Source organism: Brachyhypopomus gauderio, unplaced genomic scaffold, assembly GCF_052324685.1.
Source record: "Brachyhypopomus gauderio isolate BG-103 unplaced genomic scaffold, BGAUD_0.2 sc45, whole genome shotgun sequence".
NCBI classification, from domain to species: Eukaryota; Metazoa; Chordata; class Actinopteri; order Gymnotiformes; family Hypopomidae; genus Brachyhypopomus; species Brachyhypopomus gauderio.
The window spans coordinates 875001-902280 of NW_027506871.1; the positions used below are offsets into that span (position 1 = coordinate 875001).

At 40.9% G+C, this 27280-nt stretch overlaps 2 protein-coding genes across 6 annotated transcripts in view; both read left to right on the top strand.

Moving 5' to 3' along the window:
- ccdc171 (coiled-coil domain containing 171) overlaps window positions 1-9624 on the top strand; it is a 41557-nt gene extending 31933 nt beyond the window's left edge. For all 4 annotated transcript variants that reach the window (XM_076986094.1, XM_076986096.1, XM_076986095.1 and 1 more), the window contains 5 exons: window positions 100-245; window positions 688-742; window positions 4906-5025; window positions 5614-5766; window positions 8906-9624. In XM_076986094.1, the coding sequence (XP_076842209.1) occupies window positions 100-245; window positions 688-742; window positions 4906-5025; window positions 5614-5766; window positions 8906-9121 (690 nt within the window). In that variant the 3' untranslated portion in view covers window positions 9122-9624. The remainder of the gene's footprint in view (window positions 1-99; window positions 246-687; window positions 743-4905; window positions 5026-5613; window positions 5767-8905) is intronic.
- Window positions 9625-13187: 3563 nt separating this feature from the next.
- The window catches only part of LOC143486732 (uncharacterized), a 62105-nt gene continuing 48012 nt past the window's right edge, over window positions 13188-27280 (top strand). The window contains exons 1-2 of one of the 2 annotated variants that reach the window (XM_076986121.1): window positions 13188-13419; window positions 22371-22421. In XM_076986121.1, the coding sequence (XP_076842236.1) occupies window positions 22373-22421 (49 nt within the window). In that variant the 5' untranslated portion in view covers window positions 13188-13419; window positions 22371-22372. Of the gene's footprint in view, window positions 13420-20567; window positions 20618-22370; window positions 22422-27280 lie in introns of those variants that run through there. The other variant, XM_076986122.1, reaches the window with a different exon arrangement.

Consider the following 27280-nt stretch of genomic DNA (forward strand, 5'->3'; position numbering starts at 1 on the left):
ACACACACACACACACACACACACACACACAAGCTCTCTCTCTCTCACACACACACACAAACAAACTACTGTGACTGTGTGCTGATGTCTGTCTCTCAGAGTCTGTCGGAAGTGAAGGCGGAGCTTAGAAGGAAGGAACAGTCTCTGCGATTGCTAGGGAAACGACTGAGCCAATCACAGCAAGAGAAACAGAAACTACAGCAGAACATCAATAGTGCAGAGTGTGCACTACGCATGGCAGCAAAGTAACACACACACTAAACACACACACACTAAACACACACACACACTAAACACACACACACACACTAAACACACACACACACACTAAACACACACACACACACACTAAACACACACACACACTAAACACACACACACACTAAACACACACACACACACTAAACACACACACACACACTAAACACACACACACACTAAACACACACACACACTAAACACACACACACTTAACACACACACACTTAACACACACACACTTAACACACACTAAACACACACACACTGCACATGGTAACAGCAAAATACTCAGTACACACACACACTAATTATGACAGGGTGAACACACAGACAATATACAGTAAAGTAAAACATATTTATTTAGTCCAGATTTGAGCCGTAGCTCCATGTGGTTATTAGTGAGACTCTCACGTGTGTGATTATCAGGAAGAAAAACGTCTTGTCCAGTTACATGAGGTCTGTGGAGGCTCAACTGAAAGAGGTAAAGACTGATCAGCTAAACACCCTCACTACACCACACACTGTCACACACTACACCACACACTGTCACACACTACACCACACACTGTCACACACTACACCACACACTGTCACACACTACACCACACACCGTCACACACTACACCACACACTACACCACACACTGTCACACATTACACCACACACCACACCATACACTGTCACACACTACACCACACGCTGTTCCACACTACACCACACCCCACACTGTTACACACTACACCACACCCCACACTGTTACACACTACACCACACATTGTCACACATTACACCACACACTACACCATACACTGTCACACACTACGCCATACACTGTCACACACTACACCCCACACTGTCACACACTATACCACACACTGTCACACAGTACACGACACACTACACCACACACTGTCACACATTACACCACACACCACGCCATACACTGTCACACACTACAACACACACTACACCCCACACTGTCACACACTACACCACACACTAGTGTTGTCAAAAAAATCGTTATATCGATACGTATCGATACTGAACATTCTGAAACGGTACAATACTCGTTTCCCTTAAGTATCGATTCTTTTTACATAAAATGCGCTTTCGTTTGACCCACCCAAGCTGCCGTAATGCACAAGACAGTTTGTAATGCTAATATGGCAGCTAAAGCAAACGCAGTGCTGTTGGATTTGAAGCAGATACAGATGGAAAACCGAAGGACATGAACAAGCCCGTTTGCAAGCGGTGCTTTTGGAACATTTCAACGAAGGGCGCTAAAGCCTGGTTGAGTGACCATAGCGCTCGACTCCGTGCGCACCTCGCGCGAACCTCCGCGAGCGGTGGAGGCTTTATACTTTCCGCTTTGCAGTGTTGTCCGAAACTATATGTGGTAGTATAAAATAGGCCTGTGTTGAAAAAATCGATTTTCCGATTCAGAATCGATTCGCATATGATGATCTGATTATCGATTCGTACGTCCAAAGATCGATTTTTTTGTGAACTTTTACCCCCGCCTCGTCACTGAATTCACGCAGGCGTGCTCGGTCTAACTAACTGTAAAACAACATGGCGACGGACAGTGACGGTAACGACGATAGTCAAATCGGCAATCTAAAAACAGAAGGACAGTTTATCCAGTGTCAGTGACTATTTACATTTAGTCCATATCACTGACAGTTTACCCAGTGTTTTTACAGTTTAAAAAAGTTTAAAATGCTCTTGTAACGTTGGGCACAAGGCGATGGACGAGACAGAATCCTTTGCACTTTCCAAATCGTTAGGTTTATTACATTTACCGAAGCGCAGACAGCGCACATAAAACACGTTTACATAGAACATGTGTGACTCAAACAACGACGAGCACAGGACGCTGCGCGAACGCACATTAAATGGACAAACCACACAAACCCCACGTGATGACGAGACGAGCCACAGGTGAGGATTATCACAAGACGCACCCGCGGAGATACGCAGACGAGTAGACGCAGACAACGTTAACACACGCCCAACAGGGAGGGGTCGGGGACCGTAACGTGACAGTTCTGTTATTATATTCTTACTTTAAAGAAAAATACACGTTTACATTTTATGCTTTCAGTTTATTAAGTGTGAGCACTTTTAAAATAAAAATGCATTTGGTAGCAACAGCTTTTGGGTGACTTCTTAATTATTTCAATCATAATAATAATGCACTGGTTAGTGTCCCAGTAGGAGTCCACTGTTGCAGATATAGACACCTCAAAGATGTCCTCTGTTTATTGTCCTGGATTACCTTTCTTGAAGGTAGATTTATGATTACCCTTTTCACCAGTCTTCCAGCCATCAGTAACTACCAACTACCAGTAACTATTTGCTGATTAATATTGATATAATACAAATTTTAACATGTTGCTTCTGTACATAGTCAGGAAACAGCTCAAATAAATACATTTTTAATAACACTAAACCCCGAATTGGATCGAATCGGATCGAATCGATTAAATCGGATTAAATCGAAATAAATCGATTCTTAATCTTCAGAATCGGAATCGGATCGATTCTTGGAATTTGAATCGATACCCAGCCCTAGTATAAAAGAAACACCCCTCAAAACAGGGAAATGAACACTTACCTGACGAATTTTAATGCTGCTTTGTGTTTCAGTGTGTTTCAGGTTTGAAAAGTGCTGCAATTTAGGCTAAAGTACTTGAAAATGTTGAAATTGTAACTACTTTGTTTCACAACAAATATCTGTCTGACTGAACAGTTTTCTTGTTAACAAATACGAGCCTCTTGTAATTCCAGAATGAAACATGAGAGAACGTGAAGACGTTAAGATTGGGCGTTTTGAAAATAAACAACCATTAAATAATGTGATTAAAAGCGCAATACTTCGAATCATTTCGAGTATATGTATAAATATTTAACTTAATTAAGTTTAACGTGCTGGGAAATATTGGTACAAGCGCTTGAATTGAACCCTGCAAACATGACTTTGTTCATTGCGCTGAGGTGCGGCGCACGCGAAGTTACAAAATTCGAGAGGTGCACGACCTCGCGTGCGCCGCGCTTCAGCGCGATGAACAAAGTCATGTTTGCAGGGTTCATACACCTTGTGGAATTCAAACACTTGTATGTCACTTTCAAGGTCCATTTCAATATTTCCCAGCACGAGCAAAGACACTTTGTCAGATATTCAAAAGACGTCCACTGAAAAGCCAGAATGAAAGTTTTAGCGACGTCTTTTTTAAACGTCTTTTACTGCCGTTCAGTTGCAGTTTTTGCACGTCCTGACATCCAATAAAGGTCCTAGTCAGACGTTCAGATAGAAAACTCGTCATAGACGTTCATGTTAAGTTAAAAAGTTAAGGTCCTAGTCACACTGTCAGATTTTGAACCAGTTTTGAACGTCCACCAGACATGCAAAAATGGGTCTGGACTGACGTGATACAGACTTGATTTTAACGTCTTTCTGACGTCGCATGTTTGTTGGGATAAGTTAAATATTTATACATATACTCGAAATTATTCGCTTTTTTATCACATTATTTAATGGTTGTTTATTTTCAAAACGCCCAATCGTAACGTCTTCACGTTCTCTCATGTTTCATCCTGGAATTACAAGATGCTCGTATTTGTTAACACAAAAGAACTGTTCAGTCAGACAGATATTTGTTGTGAAATGAAGTTACAATTTCAAGCATTTTCAAACACAAAGCAACATTAATTTGTTTCTTTATAAAAAATAATAAAAAGGCTTTAAAACGGAAATTAGTACCGTATCTGACTTTGGTATCGAAAATGGTATCGAATTTCAATATTTTTTAAGTATCGTATCGAAGTTGTAATTCTTAGTATCGTGACAAGCCTACCACACACTGTCACACACTACACCACACATTGTCACACATTACACCACACACTACACCCCACACTGTAAGACACTACACCACGCACTGTCACACATTACACCCCACACTACACCCCACACTGTTACACATTACACCACACACTGTCACACACTACACCCCACACTGTCACACACTACACCCCACACTGTCACACACTACACCCCACACTGTCACACACTAAACCACACACTGTCACACATTACACCACACTGTCACACACTACACCACACACTGTCACACATTACACCACACACTACACCCCACACTGTCACACACTACACCCCACACTACACCACACACTGTCACACACTACACCACACACTGTCACACACTAAACCACACACGGTCACACACTAAACCACACACGGTCACACACTAAACCACACACGGTCACACACTAAACCACACACGGTCACACACTACACCACACACGGTCACACACTACACCACACTCTACACCCCACACTACACCACACACTGTTACACACTATACCACACTTACACACTACGCCACAAATTACACCACACAGTTACACACTACACCACAAACTGTTACATACTACACCACACACTACGCCACACACTATACCACACATTGTTACACACTACGTTACTCTCCACACCCCACATCACATCACACTACGTTACACACTACATCACACTATAACACACTACTAAATTCTTCAATTATACATTACTCTGAATTTAAAAGACGTTTGTGTCTTTCCTTTTAATAAATTCTGTTTAGCTGAAAGATGGCCTCATTCTCTCCCGGTTCACAACATCAAAAGAGGACTTCACCCTGCACTTACCCACAATGCACATGGACATACCTGGACTTGGAGGGCCAGAGATTGCTGTCTGTCAGGTGATATAAGGGTGGTTCTCCTGTGTGTCAGGTGATATAAGGACAGGTTCACCTGTCTGTCAGGTGATATAACAGCGGGTTCACCTGTCTGTCAGGTGATATAACAGCAGGATCACCTGTCTGTCAGGTGATATAAGGGCGGGTTCACCTGTCTGTCAGGTGATATAAGGACGGGTTCACCTGTCTGTGCGGTGATATAAGGGCGGGTTCACCTGTCTGTCAGGTGATATAAGGCTGGGTTCACCTGTCTGTCAGGTGATATAAGGGCGGGTTCACCTGTCTGTCAGGTGATATAAGGCTGGGTTCACCTGTCTGTCCGGTGATATAAGGGCGGGTTCACCTGTCTGTCCGGTGATATAAGGGCGGGTTCACCTGTCTGTCAGGTGATATAACGGCGGGTTCACCTGTCTGTCAGGTGATATAAGGGCGAGTTCTGCTTAGGTGATTTTGCCCTCATTCTTTGTACAGCGTTGTACATGCAAATTTTCAGAATCTTTATTTTGAGGAGAGAAATGCACAGTTAAAGAGTTGGCTTGTACTGTGTGTGTGTGTGTGTGTGTGTGTGTGTGTGTGTGTGTGTGTGTTTAGACTCTCGTACAGAGTTTTCTGGAAGTGTATCAGCTGGCGTGCTCTAGGATGGCGTCTCTGGAGAGGGAGGTCTCATGTCATCAGTCCCACATGACTGCTCTGAAGAGGGAGCTACAGGACGCCTGTCTGAGAGAGAACCAGAGCTACGTACCTGTGAGCACTCCACACACACACTACTGCACACACACTACTGCACACTCCCCACACACACACTACTGCACACACACTACTGCACACTCCCCACACACTACTGCACACTCCCCACACACACACACACACACACACACACACACTACTGCACACTCCCACACACACACACTACTGCACACTCCCACACACGCACACACACACTACTGCACACTCCCCACACACTACTGCACACTCCCCACACACTACTGCACACTCCCCACACACTATTGCACACTCCCCACACACACACTACTGCACACTCCCCACACACACACTACTGCACACTCCCCACACACACACTACTGCACACTCCCCACACACACTACTGCACACTCCACACACACTACTGCACACTGCACACTCCACACACACTACTGCACACTCCACACACACACACTACTGCACACTCCACACACACACTACTGCACACTCCACACACACACTATTGCACACTCCACACACACACTATTGCACACTCCACACACACACTATTGCACACTCCACACACACACTACTGCACTCCCCACACACACAATTGCACACTCCACACACTACTGCACTCCCCACACACACAATTGCACACACAACTGCACACTCCCCACACACACACACAACTGCACACTCCCTACACCACACCTCATTTTCAACCACTGCAACCTATACAATGTCCTCCCCAAGTACCAGTATGTGAATTGTCCCACAGGGCTGGATAACATCCTTGTCCAAGTCTACAGTAATGTGAAGGTGCCTACAAGGCAGGATCTGTGTTCCTTTACCCAGCCTACACACACCTCCTCTAGTCTACAGTAATGTGAAGATACCTACAAGGCAGGATCTGTGTTCCTCTATCCAGCCTACACACACCTCCTCTAGTCTACAGTAATGTGAAGGTGCCTACAAGGCAGGATCTGTGTTCGTCTACCCAGCCTACACACACCTCCTCTAGTCTACAGTAATGTGAAGATGCCTACAAGGCAGGATCTGTGTTCCTCTACCCAGCCTACACACACCTCCTCTAGTCTACAGTAATGTGAAGATACCTACAAGGCAGGATCTGTGTTCGTCTACCCAGCCTACAGACACCTCCTCTAGTATACAGTAATGTGAAGATACCTACAAGGCAGGATCTGTGTTCGTCTACCCAGCCTACACACACCTCCTCTAGTCTACAGTAATGTGAAGGTGCCTACAAGGCAACATCTGTGTTCGTCTACCCAGCCTACACACACCTCCTCTAGTCTACAGTAATGTGAAGTTGCCTACAAGGCAGGATCTGTGTTCCTTTACCCAGCTATACACACCTCCTCTAGTCTACAGTAATGTGAAGGTGCCTACAAGGCAGGATCTGTGTTCGTCTACCCAGCCTACACACACCTCCTCTAGTCTACAGTAATGTGAAGGTGCCTACAAGGCAGGATCTGTGTTCGTCTACCCAGCCTACACACACCTCCTCTAGTCTACAGTAATGTGAAGGTGCCTACAAGGCAGGATCTGTGTTCCTCTACCCAGCCTACACACACCTCCTCTAGTCTACAGTAATGTGAAGATACCTACAAGGCAGGATCTGTGTTCGTCTACCCAGCCTACACACACCTCCTCTAGTCTACAGTAATGTGAAGGTGCCTACAAGGCAGGATCTGTGTTCCTCTACCCAGCCTACACACGCCTCCTCTAGTCTACAGTAATGTGAAGGTGCCTACAAGGCAGGATCTGTGTTCGTCTACCAGCCTACACACACCTCCTCTAGTCTACAGTAATGTGAAGTTGCCTACAAGGCAGGATCTGTGTTCCTTTACCCAGCCTACACACACCTCCTCTAGTCTACAGTAATGTGAAGGTGCCTACAAGGCAGGATCTGTGTTCGTCTACCCAGCCTACACACACCTCCTCTAGTCTACAGTAATGTGAAGTTGCCTTCAAGGCAGGATCTGTGTTCCTTTACCCAGCCTACACACACCTCCTCTAGTCTACAGTAATGTGAAGATACCTACAAGGCAGGATCTGTGTTCCTCTACCCAGCCTACACACACCTCCTCTAGTCTACAGTAATGTGAAGACACCTACAAGGCAGGATCTGTGTTCCTCTACCCAGCCTACACACACCACCTCTAGTCTACAGTAATGTGAAGTTGCCCACAAAGCAGGATCTGTGTTCCTCTACCCAGCCTACACACGCCTCCTCTAGTCTACAGTAATGTGAAGGTGCCTACAAGGCAGGATCTGTGTTCGTCTACCCAGCCTACACACACCTCCTCTAGTCTACAGTAATGTGAAGATACCCACAAGGCAGGATCTGTGTTCCTCTACCCAGCCTACACACACCTCCTCTAGTCTACAGTAATGTGAAGGTGCCTACAAGGCAGGATCTGTGATCCTCTACCCAGCCTATACACACCTCCTCTAGTCTACAGTAATGTGAAGATACCTACAAGGCAGGATCTGTGTTCCTCTACCCAGCCTACACACACCTCCTCTAGTCTACAGTAATGTGAAGGTGCCTACAAGGCAGGATCTACAGTCATCTCCTCTAGTCTACAGCAACCCCTCAAATGACTTACACTTTACTTACACTCCGTTTACAATAATGCTCTGTGCACTTTATTCATGCCCCTCCAGACACTACACGTGTGCTTGTAGTTTAGCTCAGTTCTAGTTTCCTCTAATTTATATATTAGAGGAATTATTGTTATTGCTATTTTAGTCTTATTTTTATTTAGTCTTTTTTTTATTCTGACTTTGTGAATCCTCTACTCACACAACTATTAGACATAAATGAAAACAATTTAAGAAAATATACTAACAATAACAAATGTATGACTATTTTACTATTAAAGATTCTTTAAAAAAAGAATATAAATTAGACGAAACTAGAACTGAGCTAAACTACATATTTTATGTTATGTATGTATGTATTTGGTGTTTGTGCAGGTTTGTTGTTGTTTGGTCTTTTGTGTGTAGTATTTGTTTTAAGGGACATTAGTTTGTCATATAGTGTTATGTTGTGTGTGATATTTGTTTTAAGGGACGTTAGTTTGTCATATAGTGTTTTGTTGTATTTGGTGTTTGTGCTGATCTCTGTTGTTTGGTCTCTGTTATTTGTCAGGTGATCAGTTCTAATGAGCCTCAGTCTCCACTTAACAAAGCAGAGGGGGATTCTGGGACGACACCTTTCTTAGATGCTGGTGTCTCGTTGACCACCGTCCCTGGAAACATGCGTCCTCTAAATAGTAAACCCCAGTGTTGTCAACTGAAGACAACCAGAACAGGACAAAAAGCTCCCAGAAACACTACAGTTCACCAAGAAGCCTTCAAACCATGAACATAAATTAGCTCAGAGTTTTCAGAAACAGAGTCACTTTCTAATACCCTCATTAAATACATTTTATTACTGTACTTTATCTCAGTTTAATACAGCAAGAGATTTGTGTGTTATGTGTTCTTTTTACTGATTATGACTGAAGTATAAAAATCAGTGTGCACTGGAAATAAAGAGCAATGAACACAGACTAAACCCACCAGACTCTTACTAATCGCACAGTGTGTACTGTAAATAAACCCACCAGACTCTTACTAATCACACAGTGTGTACTGTAAATAAACATCAATGAACACCAGACTAAATAAATACTAACTGGTTTTATTGATGAGCAGTAAACTAAACCATTTGTCTGTGGTGTCTGTACAGAAATGTAGTCATAAGTCATGTTGTGTTTGATGTTGAGGTTCAAAGTGATGACATTTTGGGAGGTTTAAACTGTTGCTTTTATTTAAGCAACAGTTTGTAAATTACATATTTTAACAAGGATTAAACTCCTCACTCCTTTTACAGTGTTGGTTTTATCAGTTTGTTCTCCTGGCTGCTTCTCTCCTCCAGAAGAAGACCGCACGAGACTGGTGAGTGATGTGAGGATCGATTCTGAGATATCGATACATCCGATACCTGATATTTATGCTGTAAAATTGATTTTCAAGTCAAAATATTGATACTTTTGATACTTCGGTCATTTGAGGTAATGAATATCATTAAAGGAAAACAGTGGAAAGTAACTAAACTATTGAGATGTACACTGTAAAAAATCTTTGTTTGCTTATGTTCTGTGAATAAAAAAATTTATGTGGGCAAAGCATGAAACATAAAAATAGTTACTCCAAAAACAAAAAACGAGTTGTGCCATCAGCTGCTGCATTTTTACCATTCAACTTAATAATTTGTGTTCAGTGAATGAGCATTATGGTTCTCAGTCAACATGTCAAGTCCAAAGTAAAAAACTGTTGGGCGAGCAATAGTGGTAGTGGTGAAACTAATGCGCATGCTCGAGAGAAGATTTTCTTGGCGCCTTCTGCACCAAAACTAAAATGAAGACCCAGCGTTTCACCGTTTATCTAGAGGACTTCAAACGTTCACTGAGTGAAGTTAATGTGGATCTTTACTAAGCTAACACAACTAACTTGGTGGTGTTTGTTGAGTTTGAATTTGAACTAGGTCGTATTTCAACATATTTTCCAAACGTATAGTTATCAAAACTAGAGCTAAGCCAACAAGTTGTTTTTTAACTTTGCTATGAGTTTAGTAATGTTAGTGTTAATACTGTTGTGGTTGGCAAGGACAAGCTACCGATTAACGGTTAATTAACCGTTACGCGTTAACTGTCCGTTTGGAATTTAACTTTACCTCACGTCGGCAAACTTAGCATGCGGACTAACGTTAGCTACCTAGCTAGCTAGAACTGCGTAGTAATTAAGCATTTGCTGAAGCTCAGTCGATTTCTAATTAAGTACTTTTTTAGATACTTTTTCCAACCACATACAGCTCCGCGGTCAGTTCTCCCGTTTCCCTGGATGTGTGTTGTATGCGTGTTAGTGTCCCCCCTCCCTTAGAACCAGTGTGTTTTTGCCGCTAGCGTATTGCTAATAAATTAGCATTGAGCTAACGTTGGTCACATTCTTGCTAACATTCTTGTCCTCCTGACTCCACTCGACGACGTTTCAATTTTTATTACATTTATAAAGCAGCTCTCATATGCCTGTTTGGTAATATTTTTGACATTTTGGTTTACTTTTTGACATGCAAATAAAATGCACAATTACTTAATTATATTCTGTATATTTTGAATTTACTTCATAAAGCATAAAATGTATAGTTGAGGCAACTTGGATACTAATGAATAATTACCTGAACTAAACAATTGTAGCTGGAACAACATAAAACATTTTGTTGGACTCACTAGGTGTATTTGGTTAATATATAACATTTTGTTGGCTCAACTTATTTTCTTTAATTAGACTGAATTCTGTAGTTGTCAGCAGAACTTAAAATTTGCAATTTGCAGAGCTTAAATTAGACCAACTAAAAAAATTAGGTGCAACGGGTCACTAAGATTTTATTAGTTGGTGAGACTTGAAATTTTTTACAGTGTATTAATGATACATGGTTGGTGGGAACTACCTTTTCTTCTGCCTGGGTAAGTGCATAAGCACAGCGGCACCTGTTCAGTCAGTCACTCAGTCTATAGGCACAATGGCAAATCGTAAACAGTCATTCGTGGACCTTTTTCACTTCCACAAACGGACAAGACGCAGTTTGTGATGTTTGTGGGAAAACTGTAAGGAGTTGTGCCAACACAACAAACCTTGTGAAACACCTCAAACTAAATAGAACATGAAGCATTTATGGTGAGAACAGAAGAGGAGAGCACAATGTCAGGTGGTGCTAGGGCAAGACAGACGTCTCTGGCAGAGTCCTTTAGTGCTGCAGGTTGGCACTATCCAGGTACATAGGGATAAAATGTCGAGCTTTAAGCAGCACTAGTTAATTTAGACAAAAGTCAAGAACAAAAGGTTATGAGCTTTTTTTTTTCATTAAGCAATTACATGAATTTAGCAAAGAAGCAACACCTAGATAGCCAGCTAGCATTAGCCAGCTAGCTGCAGACATTAGGGTTCCCACCCATCCCCTAAAATCCAGAATCGTCTTTTATTTGGAAATGAAATGTTGCGTTTCGCAATACTGGGTCAATTTTTTCTGTATTTCCAAAAATGCCTAATACACATGTAATTTGATCCATTCCAAACAAAAAAAATTAATTAATATCTGTGAATCATACGATAATGCCCCCCCCTCCCTTTGCATGCATACACGTGCAACCCCTCTACAAGGGGCCTAGTTAGTAGCAGGTGTTATGCAACTGTTTTAAATGTTTCAGCTAGCTATCCAGATGTTATGGAAGCCCATTTCTGCTGCTTGAAGAAAGAAAAGTCTATACAGTATGTCAATTATGACTTGGTATCTCATAGTTATGACTTACACTCATTATTATGAGTGAATGTTATGATTACCAGAGCAGCCCTATCATCTGGTTTTCCCTGTGATTTTACATCGTTTGAAGATGATTCCCCAAGAGCAGCAACACACAGAAGATGCCTGGGAGAGATGATTGTGATGAATCTCCAGCCTTGGTCCATAGTGGAAGACTAAGGTTTCCAAGCATTTGTGAGAGCTCTTGACCCAAAATATAAACACCCAGGAAGAAAAACATAACTGACAGAGACTCATCTTGTAAATATGTTTCATGAATGCAAAGTCAAAGTAAGAGCATATTTGCAAAATGCTTCTAGTGTTGTACTTACCACTGATGTGTGGACTTCAGTGTCCACAGAGGGATATTTGACTAACATGTAATCTAATTGAAAACTGGCAAATGAGGCCATTTGTTTCGGAAACCCACACTTTCCATGGACAGCATACAGCAGACAATATAAGTTTAGTGCTTAAATGCACCACAGAAGAATGGGGAATAAGTGACAAGGTTGTTGCCATTGTGACAGACAGTGGTGCAAATATGGTTGCTGCTGTGCTGGATGGAGACAACATTAATGTTTTTAAACATACACTGAATTTATTTGTAAAGGACAGTTTAAAGACCAATATTTAAATATTTTATTTGATTTTGTCCCGTTTAGTTTTTCTGTTGTATTAGATCAGCTATTTTGTAAATGTAAATAGGCCTAAATCTAAATACTTGAGTTGACAATAAACAAACAACAGCCTCAATTTTACTCAGTATTGTATTGGAATGGAAATCTGTGGTATCGAACATCACTAGACTGGAAGACTCCGTCTCCGTCTGTGTGACGTTTAGTCTGGTTTCGTTTTATTCTCGCTTGATTAAAAGCCCTCGTAGATGTCATAATAAAATTCATAATCTACCATGTAGCCAAAAAAGTCGACTCATATCGAAATATTGTAAAGCATTTTATTTGACAAAACACTTTAAACTCAGTGGTTTATAAATGACATTGCGTAAAACACAGGAAAAAATACAAACAAACCTTCCTTAAAACTGGAGATCCACCCCGAAGAGCCGTGTTCGGGTCTCTGTCCGCGCCCTGCCCAATTCATACCTGCACGAGTCATTACAGGGCGGCCGTTCAGAAACGCTGGTTAAAACCCTAAAGTTAAAAAGTAGTTGTTTTTTCGCTATAACGATCATAATCTTCATCAGAAAATACTGAATTATTTAAGGTTCAGTGTTTCCAGATGACATTTGCGTAGTTATTTTACTGACCGAACTTGGATATTTATTTGTTGGACATCTGCAGCTGAATTTGAGAGAACAGGTGAGTTCACCTCCGTTTTGAACGGAACAAGCAATTACAACGCACGTTGATGTCTAATTAGGGTTGCCACCTTTCACAAATTGAAATAAGGGACGCCCACCACAGGCATTTTTGTGATTAACATGCCCAAAGATGGAATTTTATGTTGTTTTTATTTTTGTAAAGGGGTGATCAAGAAAGCAACTAGTGATAAATAAAATTAAATGTTTTTTTTAATAAAAAAAAATGCAATGAACTTTTAAAATATAAACTAAAAAAGTTGAGAATTGAATGTAATGGTATATAACATTTATAAAAACTGTGTAAATGTGTGCAAATATGTAAAAACCGTGGTGGCATGTTGGGTCTAGCAGTAGACATTTTTCAGAGGCTGTGTGGCGTGACGTCTGTTGCTAGGAGACAGTGACAGCAGGGCCAGCAGGTCACACCGGTCCGGGGCCCTAAAGCCTGGTTCACACTACACGACTTTTCAGTCGTCAGGTTTTTGTGCCGTCCGCACTACACGACTGGTCGTGCTGTAATCGCGAGTCTTTCAGTTGTTGTTGCGTTCACACTACATGACTAATCGGCGACGCGGGCTCACGAATTACACGACTGGGGAATCGCCGACTCATCTGGCTGCCGTCCAAAAACACGAGAACACGAAAACGAAACTCCCAGAACCAGCAACACCACGTAGAAGAAAAAAACAATGTACATGTACTCCACATTTTCGTTATTGTTATTTTTTTTTACCGTTTATACACTCCATAGTCCCAAGTTGCCAGAATTATTTAAACACAGTGTTGTAGTAAAGTTGTAAGAAAGGTGAGGATTTTGTGTGTTTGCTGGGTTACTGTTTTGAAAGCATTCTTGAAAGTTTTTTACATTCTTCAGAGATATCTTCAGTGGTGCCGCGGTTCTCTCTCCGCGTTCCCATTGGCTGTAGCTAGCCGCTGCTGCCGACTTTCAGTCGCCGACTGCTAGATATTAAACATGCTAGATATCTGAGGAGGGTACGGCTCGAGAAAAGAGACCACCTCCCCGTGGCTGCGTGTGCGTGGCTGCCTGGCCATGGCACAAACGCGTTCCTAATCTCGCGCATGCTCGTTCGTGTGCAAAACGATGGCCGACGCCAGCGTTTAGTGTAAGTTAAAATACCTCGTTTTTGTAGACAAACGAATCTTACATTCTAGTCTTGTATTGGCAGTGTATATGTTCATAAAGTTACTTTATGGAGAGGAAAACATTTAAGAATAGCCTGTTAAGTTCTCTGCATTGTAAACTTCGCATGGGAACAATGAACAATGCTTGACAAATTGGGAATACCAATCAACTGTAAATTGAACAGTGTTTAAAGAGGGGAAGCCATGCGGCTTTTGCAAAAATAAAGTTCTAAATGGAAATATTTTGTTTGTGTGTTTTCATGTATTTCTACCTGAATTTTATCTGCAAAACATTAAGTTTAATGTGCATTGAAGTTTTCAAATCCTTTGCAAACATCCTTATAATGTCATATGGGATGTTTCGTAAATACAAAGAGTGAAGGTATAACTAGTATATGTAGTTATTTATGTAGAAACGGTAAATTTGCATTTATTACTTTTATTTAGAAATTCCTATCACGCGATACTATAAAGGAACTTCACCAGCGCGGTGCAGCCAGGATGAGAGAGCCATGGTGAGAGAGTCTCCCAGTCTCGCGCCGTATACTCTTGGGATATCTGCCAGTCGTCTGCGACCAGTCGGCGACGGCTCGGCGAGCGTCTTTCAGCAGTTCACACTACACGACTGAGCGAGCGACGAGTGATCGCCGATTAGCCTCCGACCACAGTTTTTATCGGCGATCAGTCGGCGACTGAAAGACCAGCCTAAAATCGTGTAGTGTGAACCGGGCTTAAGAGGATCCACCACCATTATACTGGCCTTAATATTTCATGTATTTTATTTTATGCTTAAATGTTACATTTATTGTTGATGTGTGTGTGAGACAGAGATGAGTATTGGACACTTTTGAAAATACGGCTCAAATCGTTTCAATACGGGAGGCAACATTTAACTGCTAAATACGGGACGATTTTGTATTTTAAGGAAAGTAAGTAATTAAAGTTTATTTAATTGCACGTTTCATAGACAGAATCACAAAGTGCTTTACAATGGAGGAGGTATGTTAATACATCGGATAGAATGGTACATAAAATTATATGGAATACATGAGCAGGTTGCACAAAATTGGCACAATATATACTGATATGAGCTGATAGTGGACATACGGAAAGAGAGGAGACCTCATCGGCCACTTTTCATCCAGGAGCTCGAGGTGGAGAGGGTGGGCAGCTTTAAGTACCTTCCTGAGGAGGCTGAAGAAGTTTGGGATGTCTCCTGTGATCCTCACCAACTTCTACAGTTGCGTCATTGAGAGCCTCCTGACCAGCTGCATCACTGTGTGGTACGGCAGCCTGACCGAGATGGACCGCAAGTGCCTGCAGAGAGTGGTGAAGACTGCAGAGAAGATCACCAATTCTCCACTGCACTCTCTGCAGAGCATCTACAACCACAGAGTCAGAAGGAAAAGCTGCCTCCATCATCAAAGACCCCACCCACCCCCAGCACGGACTGTTCAAACCTCTGCCCTCAGGCCGGAGGTACAGGAGCATGATGTGCAAGTCTCCAGATTAAAGAACTCCTTCTTCCCCACCGCAATCAGAGTTCTGATCAGAGTCCCCCACCCCCACCCCCCACCCCCCAAGAGGTCAGCTGTCCTGGCGAAACATGGCATCAAAGACACAATGAGCAACATCACATCATGCCAAGACAGCGCAAAATGGCATGAACATCGTTCCAGGCACAGTCAACACAGAAGTACAGCCGCAGATAAAGTGCAAATGCAATCCTGGAGGAAAACAGCAAGAACAGTACAACTCACACAGATGCATGTCGTGTACAAGGCATTAACAGACCAACTCTCGGCATTAAACATGAACACAGCAGTACAGTAACGGTGTCAAGACGGCATCACAGCAGTCAGGCATCACCGCAATGCACAATAAACACCTGGTACAGAACAGTCTTGGCACATCAAACAGTACAGTTCATGGAATGAGAAAACGTAACCAGTGTAAGCATGAGTAAGGCAATCAACAGTTCGGGGAACACAATAAACTGGCCCCAGTCTGGCTACCTCTGGCTCGAATGTGGACGTCGCACAGTCTCGCCTGCACCCTAGAAGCAAACACAGGGCCAGGTTCAACGTTATTATCGTCTGTGGGAAGTGCCCCAAATGCCAGGTCCACAGGTGACTGCAGTTCACAGCCGAACATGAGCATGGCCGGGGTGGAACCAGTAGTCTCCTGCATGGCGGAGCAGCACGCCAACAGGACGTTGTTTGTCCCAGTCGCGCAGGTTCTCCATGGCCAGTTGAGTAGCCAGGGTCCGACTGAACCGCTTGACCAGCCCGTCACCCTGTGGATGAAGAGGTGTTGTTCGAGTCCTGTGCATCCTCAGCAGGTGGCAAACCTTGGCCATGACGCCTTGGGTTCTATGTAGGACCTCCGGGACACCGAAACGGCAGAAAAACACAATAAGGAGGGTCTCCACTGTTGTAATGGCACTATGAGCATGTAGTGGTTGCCCGACTCAGTCACTGGAAACGGCCCCAGCACGTCCACTGCCACCCTCTCCATGGGGCAGCTGGATTACATGGGGTGGAGGGGCTCACGTGAGACTCTCGCCGGTCCCTTCTTGGCAGCGCATGTGTCACAACAATGGACAAACAGTTCTACTCCATTCCTGAAGCCCAGCCACCAGAATCTCTGCCGCAGTCTGTAAAGAGTCTGTGAACTGGAAGGCCCATCCAGTTAGTGATGTGCTCATGGCACTTGCAGAGAGAGTTACAGGGACTGTAGCTGTCTGGTGTAAGTGCTCAGTAGATCTGAGTGTCGTCTGCGTAGCTGTGGTACGACAGCCCAGATTCAAGTATGATCTGTCCCAAGTGGAAGCATGTATAAATTAAATAGGAGTGGCCCAAGAACCGAACCTTGTGGAATACCACAAGTCACTGGCACTCTTTCAGAAGTCTTGTTTTATTTTCAATTTCAACAAAATTGAAAATAACTGAACCATTTTAGGACTGTTCCTGAGAGACCAACCCACTTCTCTAGTCTATCTATAAGAATGTTATGGTCTACAGTGTCAAAGGCTGGACTAAGGTCAAGCAGTACTAGAACAGACAGCTTCCCTGAATCCATGTTCAGACGAATGTCATTAATTACCTTAATTAGAACAGTTTCAGTACTGTGACAGCCACTTGCAGATAGAAAAACAGAGAGCTGCTTGAATAATTTTCCCAATAAATTGTAGATTTGAGATGGGTCTGTAATTATTTGAGATGGGTCTGTAATTATGTGAGATGGGTCTGTCATTATTTGAGATGGGTCTGTAATTATGTGGGATGGGTCTGTAATTATGTGAGATGGGTCTGTCATTATTTGAGAAGGGTCTGTAATTATGTGAGATCGGTCTGTAATTATTTGAGATGGGTCTGTAATTACTGCACAGTTGACTCCAAATTTATCTTTTTAACAAAGGCCTCACCACTGCAGTTTTCAGTGCATTAGTAAAAACACCCAATAGGAGTGAAGTGTTTACTATCTGAAGTATGTCATCTGCTATTGAGTGAAACACATTCTTTAGGAAGTTAGTAGGTAGAGGGTCAAGGCTGCATGTAGATGATTTAAGGTCTCTCACTGTCTCAAGACATTAAGAGTTCATTGATGACAGCACTAAATTGTAGCATTTCCATGATCAATTTACGTGACGATGGACAAATCACAGCATGATTTGTGGGTAGAGACAGACTAATATCTTGTCTGATTTTGAGAATTTTGTTATTAAAGAAAGTAGCAAACTCACTACATTGTTTGGTTGATATTAGTTCAGGGACCATTTGTGTCTGGACATTAGTTAATTTGTCAACCACTGAGAAGAGTAATTTGCTATTGTTAATGTTATTGTTGATAATGTTGGAGTAGAAGGTTTGCCTTGCCTTACAATGATTATACTGTAAACATGCAGCATATCTTTGTATATTTCTTTGTGAATCTGAAGTTTTGTTTTACGCCATCTTCGTTCAGCCTTCCTGCGTTCTCTCTTTTGGCTGTGAACTGCAGTAGAATTTCTCCATGGTGCTCTCTGTTCACCTGAAATAGTTTTAGCTTTGAGTGGAGCAATTTCATCCATAACACGAACAACTTTTGAGTTGAAAATGTTCAACCAGTAATCAACAGATCCAGATGATTCATATGGTGCTGTGCTCATTTTGCTTGTGGAAAGTGTAACTGTTTTTTCATTGATAAACCTCTTCCTATAATTGACATGCCGAGTTATCCATTCTGCTGAAGTATCAAGTATCATGTATCAAAGAACACACAGTAATGATCTGATAAAGCTACAAGCTTAACAGAGGCTGATATGTTGAGATCTTTTGAAATAACCAGGTCCAGAGTGTGACCATACCACATGCTGAGAGAGCCCAAATGAGTCTAGTATAGCACTGAGCTCCTTGGGGTAACTGTCCTTTAGATTGTCAACATGTATATTAAAACCCCCAACAATTATGAAATGGTTGATATAAATGGAAATAAGAGATAGCAAATCTGAAAATTCATCAGTAAAATCTGCATTGTATCTTGGAGGCCTATAGACTGTTACTAATAATATTTTTGGAGTGCCAGTCAGAACTGCACACTGAAATGAATCATTAAATAGAGCAGCTATACCTCCATCTTTACTGCTGGCTCCAGAGACATTTATGAATTTAAAGTTTGGTGGTGCTGATTCAATTAATACAGTTGGGACAGTGCATTAATTTAACCATGTTTCAGTTAAAAACATAAAATCAAGCTCGTGGGTTATAATAAAATTATTAATTAAGTGTGATTTGTTTGTTAGTGGCCTAATATTAAGAAGAGCTGACTTAAAAACTGTTGTGCTCTGCATCAAACACTGTGGCTCATATCTTACATAGTGCAGGTTTGTCACATGCACAGTGTTCAAGACGTACTCCCTGTTTTTCCTGTTTCTGATAAGTACTGGAATGTGATAGATAACAGTCATACTGGGTCCAAGCTTCTTTAGAAAACAAGTATCACTGACGTCATTTCTGTCACTGCAGGGACCCGGAGAATATCAGCGTGGTAAACTATTTGAGCCAGAGGTGACGTCCTCCACTACAGCAGATGATGGTGGGTGGGGGTCCGTTTGGTGATGGGACAGAGAGCGTAGCTGCTTTTCTGGTGGTGGTTGGGGTGCCACAGGTGATGTGAGAGCTTGATGCTTCTTAGAGGATGGACTGAGAGATGAAGGTGGGGATGAGGCAGTAGATGTGGGTGGTGGGGAAGCCTGACGCTTCTTAGGGGAGGGTGTGAAGGATGGAGGTGAGGATGAAACAGTAGGTGTGGATGGAGAGAGAGTTGGGCTGATCTTACACTGAACCTGAGGGTGTGAAGGATGGAGGTGAGGATGAAACAGTAGGTGTGGATGGAGAGGGAGTTGGGCTGATCTTACACTGAACCTGAGGGTGTGAAGGATGGAGGTGAGGATGAAACAGTAGGTGTGGATGGAGAGAGAGTTGGGCTGATCTTACACTGAACCTGAGGGTGTGAAGGATGGAGGTGAGGATGAAACAGTAGGTGTGGATGGAGAGAGAGTTGGGCTGATCTTACACTGAACCTGAGGGTGTGAAGGATGGAGGTGAGGATGAAACAGTAGGTGTGGATGGAGAGAGAGTTGGGCTGATCTTACACTGAACCTGAGGGTGTGAAGGATGGAGGTGAGGATGAAACAGTAGGTGTGGATGGAGAGGGAGTTGTGCTGATCTTACGCTGAACCTGAGGGTGTGAAGGATGGAGGTGAGGATGAAACAGTAGGTGTGGATGGAGAGAGAGTTGGGCTGATCTTACACTGAACCTGAGGGTGTGAAGGATGGAGGTGAGGATGAAACAGTAGGTGTGGATGGAGAGGGAGTTGTGCTGATCTTACGCTGAACCTGAGGACTGGCCCACAAGGAGAGTGACAGTCTTGTCCCAGCCAACACCAGCTTCTCCACTGTTGCTGGGAGGTTCAGGTGGGGTGAGGGTGGAGTGGAGATGGAGGAGAGTGAAGAGTCCTCATGAGGTCATGGTGTTCCCATAAACTACCATCGTCACGGATCTCATCCAAGGTACAGTGTTAGTAACTGTGATAGCTCGCTCTCGCCGGCTCTGTTGCAGTGTGCGTGTGGGGCGTCTGACCCTTGTAGGTTCTCTGGTCTGTGTATCAAAGTGCATTTGTAATAAAACCCACCCCTCTACACAATTATGTCCACCTTCTCTGCTCCGCCAACCCCTAGTGTTACATCGATAATGTAACGCAGTGGGTTCCCAGTAGAGAAATCCACTGTGAGGATTTTTAAAAGATCCTGTACCAAAATAAAACTCCATAACACAGTACGGGAAAAACCGGGGAAAACTCAAAAGATCCTGGAAACCTCAGTGAAGTGAAGGGAAAACTTGAAAGGGCCAAAGAGGGTGTCACGGAAGTGAGAACACTCAAAGCAGTAGTTTAAAGAAAGGCGTCTCCAATGGGAGCAGTAGAGGCTAGAAATGTGGTGATAAGACACCAAACCCAACATGGGAGGGAGAGAGAGAGAGAGAGAGAGAGAGGAAGGGCGCTGGCTGCGAGCACACAGAATACAGGTACAAACAGCAGTGAGACGCTGCGTCTGTCTTCCTTTTATAGGGGGAAAGACAGGTGCAGGCCATCACTACTGATCGTGAGCTCCCCCCAGTGGCGGTAGATGGGATGATTGGATAAACTTGGCATAATTCACACATGATTTGACAAATGTATATTGGCCCCTCCCCTCATGCCCCATCCATGCTTGACGGTCCCGTGATGGTCTGAGAGCCGACGTGGCCACTTCCAAGTTAGAGACTAAGAGACCAGCTGGTGTCTCCAGTGTGGATAAGAGTGAGGTCACCCTAGGAACATCAGGCACCCAGAGTGGGCTGATGACGTGGCAGAGGAAAGACAGTACAGTGAGTCCCCACTTAACAGCGGGTCTGGTTAACGACGGACCGGAGTTACGACCGACTTTTTTATTTCGCACAGTGCACGGAGGAGCAGTGGCAGCACAGTGGAGTGTTGTGTAGTGTTGTGGAGTGTTGTGGAGTGTTGTGTATGATAAGCTGAGGCGGCGCAGCCTCCACCACAGCCCATCTTGGTAACACGATCACTCTTTCCCATGCTGTACGCACAAGAACATTGTTAGTTTTTTTCTATACTGTATTTAAATGCTATTAAAAATGATGAGAATATTTAAATACAGTATAAAAGCAATGTAAGTATCCAGTGAAGTACAGTAAGTGAAAAGAACCATGTACTATTAAGGGTGCCTGCCATTAATACCTAACCCAAATGTAGTCACGCTTAATGACGAAAACTGCTTTACGACGGACTTTTCAGTCAGAGCCCTAACTCTACATCTAGACAAGGTGTTACCAAATATTATACACTGAGATCAAGTAGGATATATTAAGGGCAGAACCTCATATACCAGAACTATAAAGGTTCTAATCACATCTCAGAAACAGAAAAAAACATGTAAAAATCCAGAAAGTCAACAACCAGTACATGAATTATACCTAACACAAATTCACAAAGGTCTTTGCTATCTGTCTCCGTTTTATCCTTAACTCCGGAATTAAAGAGTGAATCTGGAATAGCCGAGATGCAGAATGAGGCGTGACGGGTGATCTTAATTGTGCTGTAGTGGCTGACAGGGAGAGGGCAAACAGTGACACCTGCTGGTGACTTGGCGTTCAGGACAAAACTCATGCGCTTTCAGTTTTCAACTCTGTTTAAATTTGTTATATTCTGTTGTGAGTGAGTTGAATACATTTAAAGTGACATGTCACTGTGTGGTTGTCTTACAGAGATGGAGAGTGTCTGGGTGATGGTTCTGTTCCTCCACTGGTCTCTCTCAGGTACTGTAACCTCCATCATTATCAAACAGTTTCAGTTTCTGATTTGTTTACATGTCTAGCTGATTCAGATTTTTTTCTTTTTAAGAATTATAAATGACATCATACAGAAACATTGTTTGGCTGTTAATAAAAACTTCTTACATCTTAACATAATAATGTGAACTAGGTAATATGTTCTCTACTAATGACTGTGATCATCGCTGGGATTTAGAAAAGCTATATATGAAAATAAAATATTATATGACAAACCTTTCACAAATCTCCAAATAAGAAGCCAAATGTTAACTTTTCCAAATGAAAACAACTGTACTAGGTAATACAAAACGAGAAATCAAATCATCTTTATGTAGATATATAAGCCTAATGTAGTCACTGTGCTGTTCATGTGTGGCTGTGTTTGTGCCACTGTCGCCCCCGTGTGGTGAACAAGTGTAAATATGACCAGCACAGAATCAGTTAATGAGACTGACCAGCTGGTTACTGGTTATGACCGACCATGTGGGAAACCAGTTAGTTCCAGTTACCGGCTGATCGATCGGTGCATCTGAAACTGTTTATTTGTAGAGTTTTATGTTTAACACAAACCAGGAACAGGATCAGAGACGGACTGTGTTTATACAGTTATGAGAGTATTATGGGTATTATAAGTGTTGACTGTGTTTAATATAGTTATGAGAGTACTATGGTATTATAAGTGTTGACTTTTGAGTATTATTGGTATCATAAGTGTTGACTGTGTTTAATATTGTTATGAGGGTATTATGGTATCATAAGTGTTGACTGTGTTTAATACAGTTATGAGAGTATTATGGGTATCATAAGTGTTGACTGTTTAATATAGTTATGAGAGTATTGTGGGTATCATAAGTGTTGACTGTGTTTAATATAGTTATGAGAGTATTATGGTATTATAAGTGTTGACTGTTGAGTATTATTGGTATCATAAGTGTTCACTTTGTTTAATATAGTTATGAGAGCATTATGGTATCATAAGTGTTGACTGTGTTTAATATAGTTATGAGAGCATTATGGTATCATAAGTGTTGACTGTGTTTAATATAGTTATGAGAGCATTATGGGTATCATAAGTGTTGACTGTGTTTAATATAGTTATGAGAGTATTATGGTATCATAAGTGTTGACTGTGTTTAATATAGTTATGAGAGTATTATGGGTATCATAAGTGTTCACTTTGTTTAATATTGTTATGAGAGTATTATGGTATCATAAGTGTTGACTGTGTTTAATACAGTTATGAGAGTATTATGGGTATCATAAGTGTTGACTGTTGAGTATTATTGGTATCATTTTAGATTAGATTAGATTATATTTTTTGATAATTTTTACAATTACAAATAAAAACAAGGAACATAATTTACAAATACAAATCAATAATTACCAAAAAAAGAGAGTAGGCTGAATCCAAGGCTTATACTTGCCTACCCTATTCAAATACTCTCAGTCTACAAACATTACATACATACGATATACAAATATAAATCTACATAACAGTATAACCTTTTATAATTTTACTTTTTAAGTCTCTTTTGAATCTCACCAAAGTAGAAGATAACTTGAGCTCATCTTTCAATTCATTCCATAATTTCACACCAATAACTGAAACACATCTAGATTTAACTTTACTTTTCTTTAGCATGTTCAAAAATGAACAAACCTCGTAAATTATATTCACTCTCTCTTAACTTAAATAACTTCTGAATCCCAGAAGTAAGACTTTTATTCAATGCAGTGTCCTCAAATTTTAAGATATTACTTTGAATAAAAAGTGTATTAGTTGGTTCACAATATCCCACTCTATTAATAAGTCTAATGGCTTTTTTTTGTAACTGAACTAATACTGCAATAGTTGTTTTATTAGCATTTCCCCATATTTCTGAACAATATGACAAATAAGGCATAATCAAGGAGGAATATATAATATACAAGCCTTTTACATTTATTAAATCTTTTATTTTAAACAGTATTCCAATAGTTTTTGATATTTTATTCCTAATATATTCAATATGAGGCTTCCAACTAAGTTTACTGTCCAGAATAATTCCTAAGAATTTGGTTTCATAAACTCTTTCAATTTCAACTCCATTTATGTGCAATTGTACATTATGATAGATTCTATTACCAGAAAATATCATATATTTGGTTTTATTTTCATTTAAGGATAACTTATTATAATCAAACCACTTCTTTAACCCAGCTAGTTCTTTCCCTACTATTTGTATTAATTCATCCATATCCTTTCCAGAAAAGAAAAAGTTTGTGTCATCAGCGAACATTATAAATTATAAGTTTCTGGTCCACTGCTGCGGCAACATGTTCCACAAATTCCATAACAGCTAAAGTTGTGGAGCAGTTTTCCCTAATGCCGTACTGGTGCGCATTTAAAATATTGTTCTTATCAAGAAAGGAGTCCAGTCTTTTTATAAAGATCTTTTCCAGAATTTTTGAAAATTGTGGTAGTAATGATATAGGTCTATAATTTGTCAAGATTTGCTTATCACCACTTTTATAGACTGGAAACACTTTGGCTATTTTCATTTTGTCAGGAAACATTCCAGTTAAGAATGATCTATTACAAATATGAGTAAGAGGTTTAATAATACAATAAATAACATCTTTCACAATAGCCATATCAATATCATTATTGTCCATAGATTTTTTATTTTTTAATTTTTTAACTACTTCAATTACTTCACTTTCACTCACTCCTGCAAGAAACATTGTATTTATATTATTAAATGTATAATTTACTTTTCCATCATTAATTTTTGGCAACTCATTGTTTAATGTGACGATGGGTGCGGCGGTAAGGATGGGACACAGAATTCTCTTTGCAGCAGACGTCACTTTAATTTAAAGACGTAGATCGCGCTTCTAGCGCACGTGCAACATTTAATAAACACAGATACGTGCAGATTTAGACAACGACGAGCACAGGACACTGCGTGAGCGCACATTAAATAGACAAACCGCATTAGCCCCACGTGATCATGAGAAGATTCACAGGTGAGACTTATTAATCACACGACATAACCCGAACCACGAATATCCACTGACGCAGACAAAGCACGTAGACAACGTTGACACACGCCCAAAAGGGAGGGGCCGGGGTCCTCAACGTGACATTTAAATTAGGACCAATACTAACAAAAAACTGATATCCTTCAACAATATCCTCTTTATTTTCTATTGTGGTATTTTCATATTTAATATATATAGGAAAATCTCTGTCCCTATGATTTTTAATAACACTATTAATTATCTTCAAGGTTTCTTTAATATTATATTTGTGTTTTTGTAGTAGTTGATCATAATAATACTCTTTGTTTTCTCAACACTGATGTTAATTTATTTTTATATACTTTATATATTTTTTCTTTTTCCTGAGTTGGACACTTAATAAAATCTCTATATAACCTATTTTTCTTTTTACAAGAATAATCCAGACTCCTTGTCATCCAGGGATTCATTCTGTTTATCAATGTCTGTTTATATTTTTTAAAGGGACAATAATAATTGTAGATACTTCCAAATATTTCCATAAACACATTATATGAGTCATTCACATCATCAACATAAACATTTTCCCAATTATAAGTTAATAATTCTGCTTTCATACTTTCCACAGCTTCAGGTAATTTTACTCTCGTTGCCTTAAAAATTGGCTTTGTCAAATTTAAATTAAACTGACTAATATCCAACACAGTAAACACTGGCAAATTATCAGTAATATCAGTTATCAATAGTCCACTTTTTGTCTTTACATTAAATTTATTTATGAAAATATTATCAATTAATGAGGCACTGTCTTTAGTTATCCGAGTAGGTCTTAATATCAATGGATAAAAACCTAAGCCATACATCGAGTTGACAAATTCAGTTGCTTTGATATCCTCATTATATTTTAACAAATCAATATTGAAATCCCCACAAATACACATAAATTTCTCATTACACCCCTCATACATCTCATTTATATATGATATTTTCTCATTAAATTAATCTATACTTGAGCCTGGACTTCGCTAGACACAGCTAATTAACATATTCTCAGATCTATTACCCTCAGTTTGAACAGATAAACACTCTAACAAGTTTTCAACTGAAAATGTCATTTTAGCAAAAACCTTGCATTTCATTTCTGACCTAACAAACAGTGCAACACCACCACCCCTTTTATTATTTCTATTTTGACTAAACATTCGATATCCGTTTAAGCCATCCAGTAATTCATTTCCCTCAGTTAACCAAGTTTCTGATATTGCTACCACACTAAATTTCTCGTTAAATGTTTGCAAATATGTTTTTATTTTAGAAAAATTACTTTGCATACTCCTACTATTAAAATAATAATAATAATAATAATAATAATAATAATAATTCTTTATTTTTGTATAGCGCTTTTCAAGAACCCAAAGACGCTTACATTTAAGAGTAGCAGAACAGACAGATGGAAACAAAAAAAAGAAAAAAAAGCACAGGCAACAGACAATGAGAATAAAGCTGAAAATGGGAAGAGGTCATGAAGTATGGTAACATATTGGGAGCTGATGATGGAGTAGAGTAAAGTAGACCAGTATATGTGGAGTCGACAGTAGTATAGGGGTTTGGAGTCAGGTATTGAAGGTAAGGGGAGTGTTATAGGCCAGTGCAAAGAGATATGTTTTTAAAGATGTGTTTTTAAGTTTGTTTTGAAAGTGGAGAGAGAAGCAGAATGTTTAACTGGAGAAGGGAGGGAGTTCCAGAGTGGAGGTGCCATACGAGAGAAAGCTCGGCGACCAAAACCTTGGAGATGAAATGTAGGGGTGGTTAGTAGTCCAGCAGAGGAAGACCTGAGAGAG